Here is a 16,037-nt window from a genome sequence, read left to right as displayed (position 1 = left end):
AGCTGCTCTGCTAGTGTGGGTCAACCCTGAGGCTGCACAGCGCTGGGCCTTTTTGCCGAGACCGCCCCCAGGACAGTCTATAAGAGAAGGATGTGTGTACCTCAGGACTGCAAAATATTTAACACAGCAACACAAGGTTCAAAGCAGGACAGAAAGAGACGCTGCTCCCCCTTAAGAGATGACTGGCTCTGTAGTGTTTACAGACCTACTTTCTTTTGGAAAAATTAGAAGAAAAAGTTCCTCCTCTCAGAAAATTAAAGGCACAGTATACACAGCAACTCCCTACAGTCTCAACTCTGTTATTTCCATGTTAAGCGTCAGTATCACTACTGATCTCTTTGTCCCTTAATCCAAACATGGCTGGGATGGCCCAGCATTGCCACATAGTGTTAATTATTTCTCCTTTACCGTAACTCTAGATTTCCTGGAATTTCACACACTTCCCCCCCCACCTCCATGAAACAAAGTATTGTTCATGCACTTTAAAAACTCCTCAGTCTAGCTTTAAAATCAGCAAGCAAGAGGTTCTTGTTTTAGTTAAATCACATTCAAATAAGAGAAGACAGGAAATCAGACATTCCCTTTTTATTACTAGAAAAATTTAAAAGAAAGTAATAGGGCACATCTGAGCAATTAAAAAAAGGGTTCCTCTGTTTAAATACCTCTCACACCCGTCTAGCAACAGAAACCGACTTATTTGGGTTAGAGACGGGCCCAATACAAAACCCCAAATTGAAAACACTCACAGTGTGGGGAAGTTTAGGCCCAGACCAATCTTTACTTCAGGCTAAATTCTGCCCTCAGAGTCATACATCCCATTCCTATTGATTTCAATGAACGTTGTGTACACAGCCTTCAGGGTGGACTCTGCCCTAAACGTTGATGGATATGTTTTAGATCTCAGCCAGAAAACACTTTGGGCCATGCTAGAAAGAACTCTAGGGTAACGCAGGCTTGTGGCTGTCTCGTTAGAGCAACCTTATAGCAGACTGCACAGCAGTTATACAAGCAGTTATGAAAATACTCTTATTTGGCAGCCTTCTACCAAAAGCCTTTGGGACTCAGATGTGAAGGTCACACCTCCACTGTCAAGCAGGTACAATATATGCTAATGGGTTCTGTCCAGCTGAGATGAAAGCTTCTGTGTTCCTGAACATAAAGTAATGAACGTTGTTTCCAGCTGCCACTGCATTATCATCATCTTCCCATCACAAAGCTGGGCTCTTCTACATCCTCCTCCTTCTCTTCCTCCTCCTTAGTATCCTCATCTTCTTCCTCACTGGTCTGTTGCTCTTGAGACTGGTCGGACTCTAAAGGGTAAAGAGAACATGTTGATTACCTGTAACAAGGCTTCTACGCCAATGTATTAAACAGTAGGTTAACCTCAGAAATTAGAAGAGAAAAAGTTTATTAGGTTACCCACCTTGTCCAATCCTAAAGGGTCATTGCAGGATTGCTCTCTACCATGTATTTACCAACACTTGGTTCAGTTAAATTTTAAAGGCCCCATGGGACAGGCTTCCAAGTGAAATGATAGGTGCACCCAAAAAATCTCACTGTCAGGAATACTCCCTCACACACCTGCAGCTACATCTTCTTATTTGTATCCCATTGCTCCTAATTACTAGCACGCCTCGTACCACTAGGTAATGCCCGTTCAAGATCACAGCTATTATAACTACGCTGGGATCTGCAACAGATTGACACGTTTGGCCTTGCTTAGGAGTATGCTGAGCTCTTTGGGGGTATGCGTTGCAAACCAGGTTCATGAAAAAGCGTCCCAAGTTTCAATCTGTTGGAGAAGGACCAGACCTGGGACCATTTAGAACCCCAATGATGACCTTTGGTTGGATAAAATAGGGGGAGGGATAGCTCAGTGGTTTGAGCCTGCTAAATCCAGGGTTGTGAGTTCAATCCTTGGGGGGCCATTTAAGGATCTGGGGCAAAAACTGGGGACTGATCCTGCTTTGAGCAGGGGGTTGGACTAGATGACCTTCTGAGGTCCCTTTCAACCCTGATATTCTAGGATTATGATTCTATGACCCTTGATCCAAAAATCCCTCCTATCACCCCTCTCCAGCTCCTGCACCTGAATTGGTTTAGGACACAACAGTACTCATCCCAAGCGCCAACCCTTGCACAAAGAAAAGGAGTACTTGTGGCACCTTAGAGACTAACCAATTTATTTGAGCATGAGCTTTCGTGAGCTACAGCTCACTTTATCGGATGCATACTGTGGAAACTGCAGCAGACTTTATATATACACAGAGAATATGAAACAATACCTCCTCCCACCCCACTGTCCTGCTGGTAATAGCTTATCTAAAGTGATCATCAGGTTGGGCCATTTCCAGCACAAATCCAGGTTTTCTCACCCTCCACCCCCCACACAAATTCACTCTCCTGCTGGTGATAGCCCATCCAAAGTGACCATTCTCCCTACAATGTGCATGATAATTAAGGTGGGCCATTTCCAGCACAAATCCAGGTTTTCTCACATTCCCCCACCCCCGTACACACACAAACTCACTCTCCTGCTGGTAATAGCTCATCCAAACTGACCACTCTCCAAGTTTAAATCCAAGTTAAACCAGAGCATCTGGGGGGGGGGGGGGGGGTAGGAAAAAACAAGAGGAAATAGGCTACCTTGCATAATGACTTAGCCACTCCCAGTCTCTATTTAAGCCTAAATTAATAGTATCCAATTTGCAAATGAATTCCAATTCAGCAGTTTCTTGCTGGAGTCTGGATTTGAACTTTTTTTGTTTTAAGATAGCGACCTTCATGTCTGTGATTGCGTGACCAGAGAGATTGAAGTGTTCTCCGACTGGTTTATGAATGTTATAATTCTTGACATCTGATTTGTGTCCATTTATTCTTTTACGTAGAGACTGTCCAGTTTGACCAATGTACATGGCAGAGGGGCATTGCTGGCACATGATGGCATATATCACATTGGTGGATGTGCAGGTGAACGAGCCTCTGATAGTGTGGCTGATGTTATTAGGCCCTGTGATGGTGTCCCCTGAATAGATATGTGGGCACAATTGGCAACGGGCTTTGTTGCAAGGATAAGTTCCTGGGTTAGTGGTTCTGTTGTGTGGTATGTGGTTGTTGGTGAGTATTTGCTTCAGGTTGCGGGGCTGTCTGTAGGCAAGGACTGGCCTGTCTCCCAAGATTTGTGAGAGTGTTGGGTCATCCTTTAGGATAGGTTGTAGATCCTTAATAATGCGTTGGAGGGGTTTTAGTTGGGGGCTGAAGGTGACGGCTAGTGGCGTTCTGTTATTTTCTTTGTTAGGCCTGTCCTGTAGTAGGTAACTTCTGGGAACTCTTCTGGCTCTATCAATCTGTTTCTTTACTTCTGCAGGTGGGTATTGTAGTTGTAAGAAAGCTTGACAGAGATCTTGTGGGTGTTTGTCTCTGTCTGAGGGGTTGGAGCAAATGCGGTTGTATCGCAGAGCTTGGCTGTAGACGATGGATCGTGTGGTGTGGTCAGGGTGAAAGCTGGAAGCATGCAGGTAGGAATAGCGGTCAGTAGGTTTCCGGTATAGGGTGGTGTTTATGTGACCATTGTTTATTAGCACTGTAGTGTCCAGGAAGTGGATCTCTTGTGTGGACTGGACCAGGCTGAGGTTGGTGGTGGGATATTTTTTTAGTAGTTTGATACCACCAACTGGTGAAGCTGTGTAATGCCACTTGATATTAGGCACCATACTTTATTTAAAAAAAACCAAAGTGAAGGTGACAGTAGTTGGATTCACAGTCCTGGAGACTGAAGTCCTATTTATTCAGAGAACAAGCTTCCCTACCCAATCCAACCAATAAGCTTCCACTTTGCTTTGGAAGGGCTCTCTCTAGAAGACAGAGGGGAGCGTGATCTTTGCTGAGGCTTCCAAGATGGCTGCCAGTTAGAGCCAACTGTGATGCTAGTTCAGACCAATACCCTAGATGTGAAAGACTCATCACATCACCAGTCCCTGATGCAGCAAATTCCACCCTCACCAGTACATAATTTTAGTTAAATATGACACTAGTCAAAATAAAGACACTGAAATTTACATTCCCCTCAAGATCAAGCTCCACAACAAAGTAACGAACTGAGTTCAAAGGGACCAAATCCACCTGTAGTGTCACTTCAGAGGAAGTACGCCAAGGATTGACCCTCTGATTTAATAGGTCACAGGCTGGCAAATGTCAGGTTCAAAGAGATGTGTTCTTTAAAAGCAGAAATATTCACACATCTAGCAAACCTGTCAGCATAGCTACAGCCCTCAAAGACTTCCTGGGGAATCATAATTCAAAGCCACAAAGTGCAGTTATTTCTAAGAAAAGAAAGTTATAGTGCTCTTGCTAGGGCTACCTAGTCAGCAAGTGGTGGATTCTCAAATCAGTGATCTTGATCTGACTAAAATACCTAATTTTCCAGATTTAAACAGAAGAACTATAGAATTTTGGATGTTTCTTTCTATATGTGGAACGCAGCTGGTACTGAATAGACCACTCTTTTACATGCAGTACCTACCGTAAGTCAGTTTCTGGCTGGCCACACAGTATGAAGTTTTTTCCTCAGTGTGGTTCTAATTTTTCTGTCCTGTCCTCAATGCGCAAGACTATTTTCATGTAGTCCGATTCCTTTTAAAAAATGCCTTTTGTAAAATGCTCTAATTCTGCAAGTTCTCGGTTTGACTGAGCCAAAACATTTGCAACAGCATCACCTGAGGAAAACACCAACGTTTGCTGCAGTTAAGGAGCAAATGGAACCAGTTTGTAGGTCTGCGATATTCTGAATGAAGGGTAACATTTTCAGAAGCACCTAAGGATATGTCCACATTGCAGCAGGGAGACTGCTCCCCAGCCCGGACAGACAGACGCGCTAGTTCTGCTCAAGTTAGCACACTAAAAATAGCGGTGTGGACATTGCAGCGTGGGCCGCGGACACGCCCGCTCAACCCTCTTGGTCTGTATTGTGGTGGGGGAGTCTGTGCCGTTCTGTCCACATAGCTACTGTTACTCGACTAGCTGGAGCAGAGCTAGCGTGTCTGTCTCCCTCAGCTGCTGCATGGACATATCCCACGTGATTTACAGCTTAGTCCCCGCCTAAGTGAATTTCAATGGGGATTTTGAAAATTATACTGAAATTTCAAGTTTAACAGCTTAGCTTGTCCTCCATCACACAGGCACAAACTGCAGGCTCAGCAGTGGGAAAAAAATAAAATAAAATAAAAAAGTCAGCTATTGCCCTTGTATTGGAGAGCAGAACTGAGCCCCAAAAAAGGGGAAAACTCTATTCCACTGACCTTCTTGCTGCTTCTTTTGCCCAAGTTTACTTTTCTTAGCCAGCAGTTTCTTCTCTTTTAACTTCTGGCTGTAAAACAAGAAAACACACTTGAGTGTGCAAATTCCAGCATTTCGATCTCGTGGCACATTTTAATGTGTTAGACGATATGCTGCTGTCAGGTTTGAAACTTGGCCTTTAAAAGCCAAGTTCAGGTCAAATCTGGCCTCAAATTTCCGCTTAGTGAGAGCGAAGTTTGACAAAACAAGACCAACAGAAATGTTCCCAAGTGATTTTTATTCCAACTTAAAACTTTGTTTTTTAGCCATTTCCCGGACTTGCAACCCACATGCTAGTACAGGAGAACCTGAAAATGGAACAGACACAAAACAAAAATGAACGTGACTCATCTATTTTCATTATCCAAGATAAAAAGCCCAAAAAGCGAACAGAATGGCAAAGTCAGTTTGTTAAAAGCCGAACATTAAAAAAAAAAAAAAAAAGGGTGTTAAATTTTTTATATACAAGTTTTTAACTTGAAATCATCTCTCTAACTACACTGACCTATTACAAACTCATCTCCCCAGCAGCATGCTTCAGCTCTACCCTAAAGGCAGCACCTCTAGGCGTAGGAGGGAATTTCAGTCTCCAGAGCTCATTCTCTCCTTGGCCCTTATGTCAAGAATGCTGACAAGGGACCAGTAAGAGTCAAGGGTGACAAGGCTGTTTGTGATGTGGATACTTGTGCAGATACATTAACTGAGACCAGCAACTGATTTCACAGGCCTTTCAACAGCTGGTAGCACCTTTCAGGCACTAGAAAACTGAACACTGGCCTCCAGTGGTAGTGAATAGAAGCTGCAGGGGCTCAACACCTCTGAAAATTCAGTCCTCTAGGTTGCCAGGATGTTTTAAAAAGACACTGTACTAAACAAAAATTGCAGACTTCACATGCCTCCATCATTCCGATACAATTCCTGGAGCACGCTTGTTAACAGGAATTTGTGTGTGTCAATCTCATACATGCTGATGGATGGCAGTCAGTTATAATGTGGTTTTAAATATTTCACATTAACCAGTGGTTCCATATATTTGGTATAAAGAAAAGGAGTACTTGTGGCACCTTAGAGACTAACCAATTTATTCGAGCATAAGCTTTTGTGAGCTACAGCTCACTTCATCGGATACATACTGTGCAAAATACAGAAGATGTTTTTATACACACAGACCATGAAAAAAAATGGGTGTTTATCACTACAAAAGGTTCTCTCTCCCCCACCCCACTCTCCTGCTGGTAATATCTTATCTAGTACTCCTTTTCTTTTTGCGAATACAGACTAACACGGCTGTTACTCTGAAACCATATATTTGGTATATTTTCAGAGCTAAATTCAATACTGGTATAAGAGAGCACACACAGTACTGATGACTTAAATAGTCAACTAACGTAGTAAATCTGATCTGCAGTCTTTCTGAGCATCCACATGAAACAAGGAGCTGGATAAATCATGATGATTTATATGGAACGCTGATCTACAAAGTTGTCGGCTTTTTCCCTGCAGGCTCGTACCCCTGCAAATACTCAAGATGCACAGTTGTTTTCTGAACTTAAAGTTCTTGGCGCCAAGTGCTACAGACTCTCACTTAAGAAACTTTTAATGGCCACACTTTTGAAACTGATCTCTGTAGCCAGACATCTGAGCTGAAAGATCTGGACAGCGGAAGACAGCATTTAGCCAAAGTATGTAGCTACAGGCAGGACATAAAGCATTTAGAGTTTCTATGTTCTGTCTCCTGGGAACAGTTTGCTCTCACCGCTTCCTTCTGCGTTTTGCTGTCTGCTCCTCTGCAATCATCTTATTCTTCTCCAGTTTCTTCTGGTATTCCTCATCCAGTTTTTGCTGCAATTGACCAGATGACATTTTGGTTACAATCTAAACAAAATGTGATTATATAAATTATACTTCAATGTAGGGAGAAGTCTCTTAGCAGACACACTGGAAAGATTTGCCAGCAGGTTTGGTGTGGGTGCCTTTTTATATTTAAAAATGTGTATCGATGAGAAAAATGTTCTTTATAAAATTTAACAGCCAAATTCCAAGACCCTTAACTGAGAGGGGAAGGGGAAAGGGGAGGGGGTGGGGACCTAATCAACATCAATTGCAGCAAGAACCTGAGGATTCGGACCTAGAAAATTATATAGCAAAAAATGAGGGAACAACATGGAAGACACCAGCAGCAACATACGAATCAACTGACTTTGAAAGATGTGCTGAAAGGGGGAATCAACTGAAGGACAAAGATCCATGGGACAGCAGTGCTAATGCATCCCTGGTCCAGGCCTTAAGAGCAAGCCCAGGAGCGTGCAGTTTTTGATTCCTGACTTTATAGATGTACTTGTTTTGATGCTGTCCTTGTAAGTCGAGGGCTGCTAACCAAGGAAGCATAATCAATGCTGCTCACTTTGTTGGCTGGGAAGAATCTACTCATGTTTCTATTGATTTTTAAAGCATTTTAAAGTCATAACTGGGAATGGGGGCATAAGCACTCTGGCTTAGTCCACCTCCAGCAGGGTCCCCCACTACAGAGAGAGGATGGCATGGTCTGATGCAAAGAGCCAGATGTGTTATTGCTGGTTTTCCACACATATCCCATATTAGGAAAAACAGCCACCTTGAAGTTCATCTGATTTCACACTCTTAGAAAAAGAGTGCAATGAACACTGAGTAATCAGACAACTGACCGCAATAAGGGGCCCGCTTACCTTCTCAGCCATGGCATCCATGAAATCCTGCCTCTGGTACTCTCGCCGACGAAGATGTCGGTACACATGGAATTCCCCACTGCCGGCTCCAGCACTAGAACCTGCCAATGGCACAAGGATCATTAGATAGTCTGCTACTCTTAGTATTGTATGTGACGTTTCACTCCATATTCTTTATGAAAATATGCTTATGATATGAATAGGACATAACTGAGATGTACTTTATACAAGATGGCTCATGTAAGATATCATTGGAAAGGTTATAATTTACTGAATGTGATTATCCAATTTGTATGCCTATGTCATTTCTGTATCTGAAGTTAGGAATATTGACTACGTATCTGTATTTCAACTATGCTACTTTGGGCGATGCCCACTGCTAACATTTCAGGTACAACAAATTTGAAAAGTCAGACGGGGCTGATGACCCACCAGCAAGGACAATGGACTGTGAAAAGGCTTGGCCTTCCTGCGGACATACTGTGATACTACAGAGTCAGGTGGTCTTGTCACCGGATACTAAACATTACCTGGGATTTCTTGTAACTTCCCACTGGAAGGGAAGGGGGGGGGGGTCAAGTTTGGGTAACAAAGGACTCCCACCTTATGTAAATCCTATTTAAGGGTGGGGAGGAAGGCAAATGTGGCTCCTCCTCTCCATGGCCTGTCTGCCCAAGACGACGGACTGCTAAAGCCACCTGAAGGGAAGGGGGGGGTGGGAGCAGACAGACAGGGGTCCAGTCTGAAAAGGACTATAACTGGAACTCTGAATCGCAGTAACTTTGCAACCTGCCTAAAATAACATTTAGGGTGAGAATTTATATTTTGTAACCTGTTTCTTAAGTATATTGAGCTTAGCTTGCGTACTTTGGTTTATTTGCTCAGTAATCTGCTTTGTTCTATATCTCTTATATTCACTTAAAATTCACCTTTTGTAGTTAATACGCTTATTTCTTGTTTATAATATAACCCAGTTTAGGTAATTTCTAACCAGGGGTGGGGAGGAAGAAGTTGGGCATATTTCCCTCCAGACTGAGGGCAGGGGTGAACTTCATAAAACCTTTGGGTTTGTGCCCCTTAAAGGGAGCGGGCACCAGAGTGTTGGGGCAAGCCCCTAAGGCTGACTCTTTCCAGAGCGGATCTCTATCTCTCTGTGCATCTGGGTGTGGCCCTACCTGTGTGCTTGGCTGGAAGAGGCTTGTGAGCCTAGCCCAGCAAGGCTGGGTAAAGGGGACCCAGGCTGGCAGAATAGGCTGACTCAGTGGCACCCCAGCACATCAGGCAACACCCCAAAGGGCCCAAAACGTGTCACACTGTATACATAGCACCTCCTAAGGGAAGGTCAGAGTAAGATTCACCTAAATTCTGCCCCTTTAAGCACTGACATCTGCAGAGAAGATCAAAGGGAATGGCCCAGGGTGCAGCAGCAGAGTCCACTGAGCTCTGAAAGGACTCAGCAGCCCTGGGGCTTGTGTTTGGAGACTGAGTTTAACAAAACTCCAGTTGTAAAAATGTCCCTGGTCTAAGACGCTCCCAAATGGATGCCTATGGGATACAACTGACTGAGGGATTGTAGGAAGTAAAGACCATCACAAGTTGGTAACTGCATATCTTTATCATCGATTTTTATCCAGCCAAGATCAACACGGTTTGAAAGCCAGAGTGAGCTATGAGACACCCAGTGGCTCAGTCCAGTTTCTGTTGGTCAGCAGCCCACATCACAAAACCATCACCTCCATTAATTCATTCACTAGACCTCTTGCCATCAGTCTCAGCCGAATGGGCCATGGAGACTCACTCATCTCCCAGCCTGTTTCAAGTAATGGTAGGTTGACTGGGCATCTTGTCCTGCTATGCACACACAGACCAGTCCCTCCCCCGCCACCCTCCTTTTCCAAATACATCGCTAGATCTTATACAAAGTCAGGAAGGTAGAGCAAATACAGTGGTAATGAAGCCTTTGTAGTCTACTCACCACACATCCTTTTATGGCAATAATGGTATTAGAGTTATAATTGGCTCCCCCCCGCATTTTCTTTTAAAGTGATCCTTGGAGTTCCCTCTTTCTGGCATCAACCTGCTCCCGGACTCTCACTGCAGGGTCGGTCCCTTCCCTTTGATTGCTAAACCACCTCTTTAAGGCCTCAATTCAGCAAAGTACTTAACAGAGACACGGTCCCAAAACAGGTCTGAATTAGTATCTCCGAAGCACTTTGAGATCCTAGAGGAGGACAGAGTTACTACTTACTATCGATACAGCAGCACCTTGCCTTTACCCACACAGTCAGAAGTGCACCCTCCTTTCTGGGGAGGCTTAGGTGCTGTTCACATTTCACTCTGAAAATAAACAGCCACAACATAGACTAATAAAAAGAACTTGGAAAAATGTGACCAAAAGCATGTCCCTGGCTGCTTTTCTTAACAAAGGTAGACAGCAGAAGAGCTCTCTCCCCTGTCTTTATTACACATTCATCTAGGATTAGGCCATTCGATCAAAAAACTGAAGAATAGTGCCCTTACCCATAACATCTCTCACAAATTCCGGGGGAGGGCGTGGTGCCCATTCATTTAGTTTTTCAGGAATTGGAACAGTCTTATCCTACAATAAGAAACAAGCCAACCATCAATATCTCCTCTGGGCAGAGAGTGAAGGTTTAATGCATTAACGAAAGTTGATACACGCCCAATGGTGGAATCTCTCCATGTCAGCACAGACCTTAGTGGAAGCAGAACCGTGCTAGCTCTTCTCCCCCAGCAGAAGAATTGGGGATCAGTGGCCCCAGGGGACAGGAGTCAGGGTGTACCCCCAGAATGGGAACTGGAGGTCAGTGCCAGCCACCCCCCCCACAAACATACTGAATTTGGGATTTCCTCCCAACAAACACAAAGGAGGGTTACGGTGTCTACCCAAGACAGGGCATGGGGGAACCAGTTCCCCCCCCAGGCGGGGAGGGGGGGGAGGAGGAGAATCAGGACGCCCCAATCACAGAGATATGGGGGAATCAGTCTGCCGGGGAGGAGGGACTGAGGTGCCCCCAGCCAAGGGGTATAGGGGATCAGTCCTGGGTGGGGTGGGGGGGTTGATCTAGGCCTCCAACACAAGGAGAGAGGTTGTTCCTGCTGGGGACCCAGTCCCAGGGAGTCGGTTTGGGCCCCCATCACAGGGAGCAACTCCAGTTTGGGGAAAAGGGTTGGGATGGTCCTGGGCAGCAAGGGGGAATTAGTTCCCAGAGGTGGGATCAGGGTGCCCCAGGACAGAGATGGTGGGGGCAGTACCAGGTGGAACCAGTCCTGTGGGAGAGGGGTGTGGTCCAAGCCACCCAGCAGAGGGAGGAGGGTCAGGGAAAGGGAGTTTGGTTCAGGAGAGGGGGGGCTGGGGTACCCCAGGCAGGGGGAAAGGGGGGAAAGAATCAGTCTGGGCTCGGTGCAGTGGGTCAGTCCGGGGGCCAGGCCAGAAGACTCGGTCGTGGCGGGTCAGCTGGGGGGGCTGGTCAGGTCAGGGGCTGGGATGGGGATCAGTCCAGGGGGCTGGGAGGGGGGCGGGTCAGTCCGGGGTCAGGCAGGGGCCAGGCCGGGTCAGTGGGGAGCGGGTCAGCCTGGGAGGCCGGGGCCGGGCCGGGCCGGGCCAGGCCGGGGGGGGGGAGAGAGGCAGCTAAAGCCAGGGGGGCCGGGAGGGAGGCTCAGGCCGGGCCGGGGCCAGGGCGGGTGGCGGCTCAGGCCGGGGGTCCGGGGCCAAGAGGGAGGGTCAGGCCGGGGCAGGTCAGTGGGGGCCGGCTCAGGCTGGGGGGCCGGGGCGGGTCAGTGGGGGCCGGGGGGCCGGGCTGGGGGGGGGTCAGGCTGGGGCGGGTCAGTGGGGGCCCGGGCGGGGTGGGTCAGGCCGGGGGATCGGGGCCGGGAGGGAGGCTCAGGCCGGGGCGAGTAAGTGGGGACCGGCTCAGGCTGGGGGGCGAGGTCGGGCCGGGAGGCGGGGTCCGGGCCCGGGGCCGCCAGGGAGGGTCAGGCCGGGGCGGGTCAGTGGGGGCCGGCTCAAGCCGGGGGGCGAGGTCAGGCCGAGGCCGAGGCCGGGTAAGGGAGGGAGGGTCAGGCCAGGGCGGGGGCCGAGGTCGGGCCGGGGCCGGGTAAGGCAGGGAGGGTCGGGCGTGGGGGGCCGAGGTCGGGAGGGAGGGTCAGGGTCGGGGCCGGCAGGGGGGGTCGGGCCAGGGCTGGGTAAGGGAGGGAGGGCCGGGCCGGGCCAGGCGGAGGGAGGGCCGGGCCGGGGAAGGCAGGGAGGGTCGGGCGGGGGGTCGAGGTCGGGAGGGAGGGTCGGGCCGAGGTCGGGGCCGGGCCGGGGAAGGCAGGGAGGGTCGGGCCGGGGGCCGAGGTCGGGAGGGAGGGTCGGGGCTGGGGCAGGCAGGGAGGGTCGGGCCGGGGGCCGAGGTGGGGGGCCGAGGTCGGGCGGGAGGGTCGGGCCGGGCCGGGGGCCGAGGTGGGGGGCCGAGGTCGGGCGGGAGGGTCGGGCCGGGCCGGGGGCCGAGATGGGGGGCCGAGGTCGGGAGGGAGGGTCGGGGCTGGGGCAGGCAGGGAGGGTCGGGCCGGGGGCCGAGGTGGGGGGCCGAGGTCGGGAGGGAGGGTCGGGCCGGGCCGGGGGCCGAGGTCGGGCGGGAGGGTCGGGCCGGGCAGGGCCGGGGGCCGAGGTGGGGGGCCGGGGCGGGCGGGAGGGTCGGGCCGGGCCGGGGCAGGCAGGGAGGGTCGGGCCGGGCCGGGCCGGGGCAGGCAGGGAGGGTCGGGCCGGGCCGGGCCGGGGCAGGCAGGGAGGGTCGGGCCGGGCCGGGCCGGGGCAGGCAGGGAGGGTCGGGCCGGGCCGGGCCGGGGCAGGCAGGGAGGGTCGGGCCGGGCCGGGGCAGGCAGGGAGGGTCGGGCCGGGCCGGGCCGGGGCAGGCAGGGAGGGTCGGGCCGGGCCGGGCCGGGGCAGGCAGGGAGGGTCGGGCCGGGGCAGGCAGGGAGGGTCGGGCCGGGGCAGGCAGGGAGGGTCGGGCCGGGTCGGGCCGGGGCAGGCAGGGAGGGTCGGGCCGGGCCGGGCCGGGGCAGGCAGGGAGGGTCGGGCCGGGCCGGGGCAGGCAGGGAGGGTCGGGCCGGGGGCCGAGGTCGGGCGGGAGGGTCGGGCCGGGGGCCGAGGTGGGGGGCCGGGGCGGGCGGGAGGGTCGGGCCGGGCCGAGGTCGGGCGGGAGGGTCGGGCCGGGCAGGGCCGGGGGCCGAGGTGGGGGGCCGAGGTCGGGCGGGAGGGTCGGGCCGGGCCGGGCCGGGGGCCGAGGTGGGGGGCCGAGGTCGGGCGGGAGGGTCGGGGCTGGGGCAGGCAGGGAGGGTCGGGCCGGGCCGGGGGCCGAGGTCGGGCGGGAGGGTCGGGCCGGGCCGGGGGCCGAGGTGGGGGGCCGGGGCGGGCGGGAGGGTCGGGCCGGGCCGAGGTCGGGCGGGAGGGTCGGGCCGGGCAGGGCCGGGGGCCGAGGTGGGGGGCCGGGGCGGGCGGGAGGGTCGGGCCGGGCCGGGGGCCGAGGTGGGGGGCCGAGGTCGGGCGGGAGGGTCGGGCCGGGCAGGGCCGGGGGCCGAGGTGGGGGGCCGAGGTCGGGCGGGAGGGTCGGGCCGGGCCGGGCCGGGGGCCGAGGTGGGGGGCCGAGGTCGGGCGGGAGGGTCGGGGCCGGGGCAGGCAGGGAGGGTCGGGCCGGGCCGGGGGCCGAGGTCGGGCGGGAGGGTCGGGCCGGGCAGGGCCGGGGGCCGAGGTGGGGGGCCGAGGTCGGGCGGGAGGGTCGGGGGCCGAGGTGGGGGGCCGGGGCAGGCAGGGAGGGTCGGGCCGGGCCGGGGGCCGAGGTCGGGCGGGAGGGCCGGGGGCCGAGGTGGGGGGCCGAGGTCGGGCGGGAGGGTCGGGCCGGGCCGGGGCAGGCAGGGAGGGTCGGGCCGGGGGCTCGGCGCGGCTCACCGGGTTCTTCATGAGCCGCTCCAGCCGCAGCCGCTGCTCCTCGGCCGCGCTCCGGGGGATGACCAGCGGCTGCGGCTCCTTGCGGGGCCGGGGCGGCCGCGGGGCCGAGGGCGCCGCCATCTCCGGCCTCTGCCGGCAGCGCTGGGCCCGCCCGGCCCCTGCTGATGACGTCCCGGCGGCGACGGGCCGCGGCTCAGGAGCCGAGCCGAGCCGAGCCGAGGCGAGCCCCGGGCGGGCGGGCCGAGCTCTCCTCGCCGCTCAGAGCCGGGGGCCCGCCCGTGCTCTCGTAGGGCCGCCTGCGGGCTCCGGCTCGCCCCCGGGGCCGCGGTGTTTACACACCGGCGCTACAGCGCTGTAGCGTGGACAGTGTAGACACAGCCCCCAGGCAGCTAATCCCAGAGCTGAGCCATTCCCCCAGCCCCAGCCGGGTTAGAGCCGGGCCGGGCCGTCCCTGCCACTCGCAGCCCTTCAAGCCATGTCTGGACGCTCAACTGTTCAGCTGGCTCAGAGCCAGTCTAGCCCCCGTGGTCTAAACAACACAATTGTTTAAATGCTGGGACCCTGTCTACAGCTTAGTCCTCACCCTTGCTACCCTCATACAACCTCGCCTGTATTGGCAAGGGCAGGAAATGGCAGTAGACACAGGGGAAGTAAGTAAAGAAATACACACATCATGTAAAGTACATGACGGTCTACAGCTGCATTATTATTAGTGCTGTAGGGCGCTTTTTCTTTTTGCTGAGGTTTTGCAAAGCACTGGAGTTTTAATAATGATGATCCTCAGTCATAGAGCACCCTTCACGTCCAAAGCACCTTCCAGATATTATCTCGTTAACCCTCTACAGGGTAAGTAGGATTACCCCCATTGCTCAGCTCTAAGGCACAGAACGTCTACGTGACTTGCCCAAACCTACAACAGGATATGGGGCAGAGCTGGGATTACAACTCAGTTGTTCTTAAGCCCCAGCCCTGTGTTCTAGCTACTAGATCAAACTTCTGACTCTCTTGCTTTCAAAGCTGAGTTTGTTTGATTGGTTTTTATTGTAGCCCAAACAGAGTAACCTTCTACTCTCCTCAAGCAGCAATGCTGACCTGAGTTTTGTCCCCAGAGTCCTGCAAGACATGCCAGAGACAAGTGGCCTCCGTTTGCAAAGTAGGTCACATTCTGACTGTGTTTTGTGGCTGCTTGCGGTTGTGCACATCCACTTTGCAGAGGCTCCGGGCTGCAATTCAGTGCATTTTGCACCAGCATACCTGCCCGTGCCAAATTTCTACCTCGGTGACAATGGAAGCGAGACCGTACTTCCTAGCACCTCCCTGTATTGCTGCTTGCACCATCTGTTCGTGTCACTTCAGTAATTAACTAGCGCTCCATGCGACACATCACAGGCTTTTGTGCACAAACAGTGATAGATGACGGTGGCTTGAGGGAAGCTGCTTCCAAGAACATAGGCAATCTGTATGGGAAAGAAGGCACTGAGGTAGCTCACTGCATCTGAGCCTGCACCATGCACATCCCCTTTCACAGCCTTTGAAGGCACAAGGCTTTTACCAACAGGGAGACTATAAACCTGAGAAACATTTAGCCACTGCAACAGCTGGAAGTCAAGAACCGGGAGTCAGTGCAGAGCCCGGCTGGGACACAAGCTTCGTATGCAAGCCAAATTCCTTGTCAGTCTGCTGTGTGCTACAGAAATGGCATGACATTCACTCAGGCTGGGTGCATGCCAAAATTAGCTACTAGAGGTCAGGTGCAATGGAAGAGGGGAACATGCCTTTTTGTATTTTACACCAAGATTGGCAGAAGCTGCAGAATCTGGATCCAGATCTCAGATGGCCTAAAGGTGCAAGGGATGTGCAGGGGGAGAGCTTTGGGTCAGCTCTATAAATTTAAGGACCGTTTACAAAATCTGGATCTACTATTGAACCCCTCCAAAAAAGACAGAGGATGTGGAGCTGGCTTTCTGGTTCAGCCCCCTCTATGTTTACACCTTTTTAAACAAAAGTAGCACCTTTTTAGCTCCTCTGAGGCTGATCTAGAGATCACA

General features: G+C 52.4%; 1 protein-coding gene across 2 annotated transcripts; it reads right to left on the bottom strand.

The window, feature by feature from the left end:
* Positions 1–568: 568 nt before the first annotated feature.
* On the bottom strand, positions 569–14,190 carry PRKRIP1 (PRKR interacting protein 1). 2 transcript variants are annotated; one of them, XR_012155382.1, is made up of 7 exons: positions 13,990–14,190; positions 10,560–10,638; positions 8,040–8,140; positions 7,091–7,176; positions 5,298–5,365; positions 4,523–4,715; positions 1,225–1,310 (listed from the first exon to the last, which is right to left on the bottom strand). XR_012155382.1 is itself a non-coding variant. In XM_073315247.1 (6 exons), the coding sequence occupies exons 1-6, from the start codon at positions 14,107–14,109 to the stop codon at positions 1,198–1,200; spliced, it is 567 nt and encodes a 188-aa protein (XP_073171348.1). In that variant the 5' UTR covers positions 14,110–14,167; the 3' UTR covers positions 569–1,197. The 2 variants fall into 2 exon arrangements, 1 of the variants encoding a protein (XP_073171348.1); XM_073315247.1 differs by lacking the exon at positions 4,523–4,715 and having other exon boundaries at positions 569–1,310; positions 13,990–14,167.
* Between the last annotated feature and the right edge of the window lie 1,847 nt (positions 14,191–16,037).

The sequence above is a fragment of the Lepidochelys kempii genome, chromosome 17 (assembly GCF_965140265.1).
Source record: "Lepidochelys kempii isolate rLepKem1 chromosome 17, rLepKem1.hap2, whole genome shotgun sequence".
NCBI lineage: Eukaryota > Metazoa > Chordata > Testudines > Cheloniidae > Lepidochelys > Lepidochelys kempii.
Note: the sequence above shows the minus strand (reverse complement) of the source record. Positions and strands in the feature narration are given on the sequence as shown.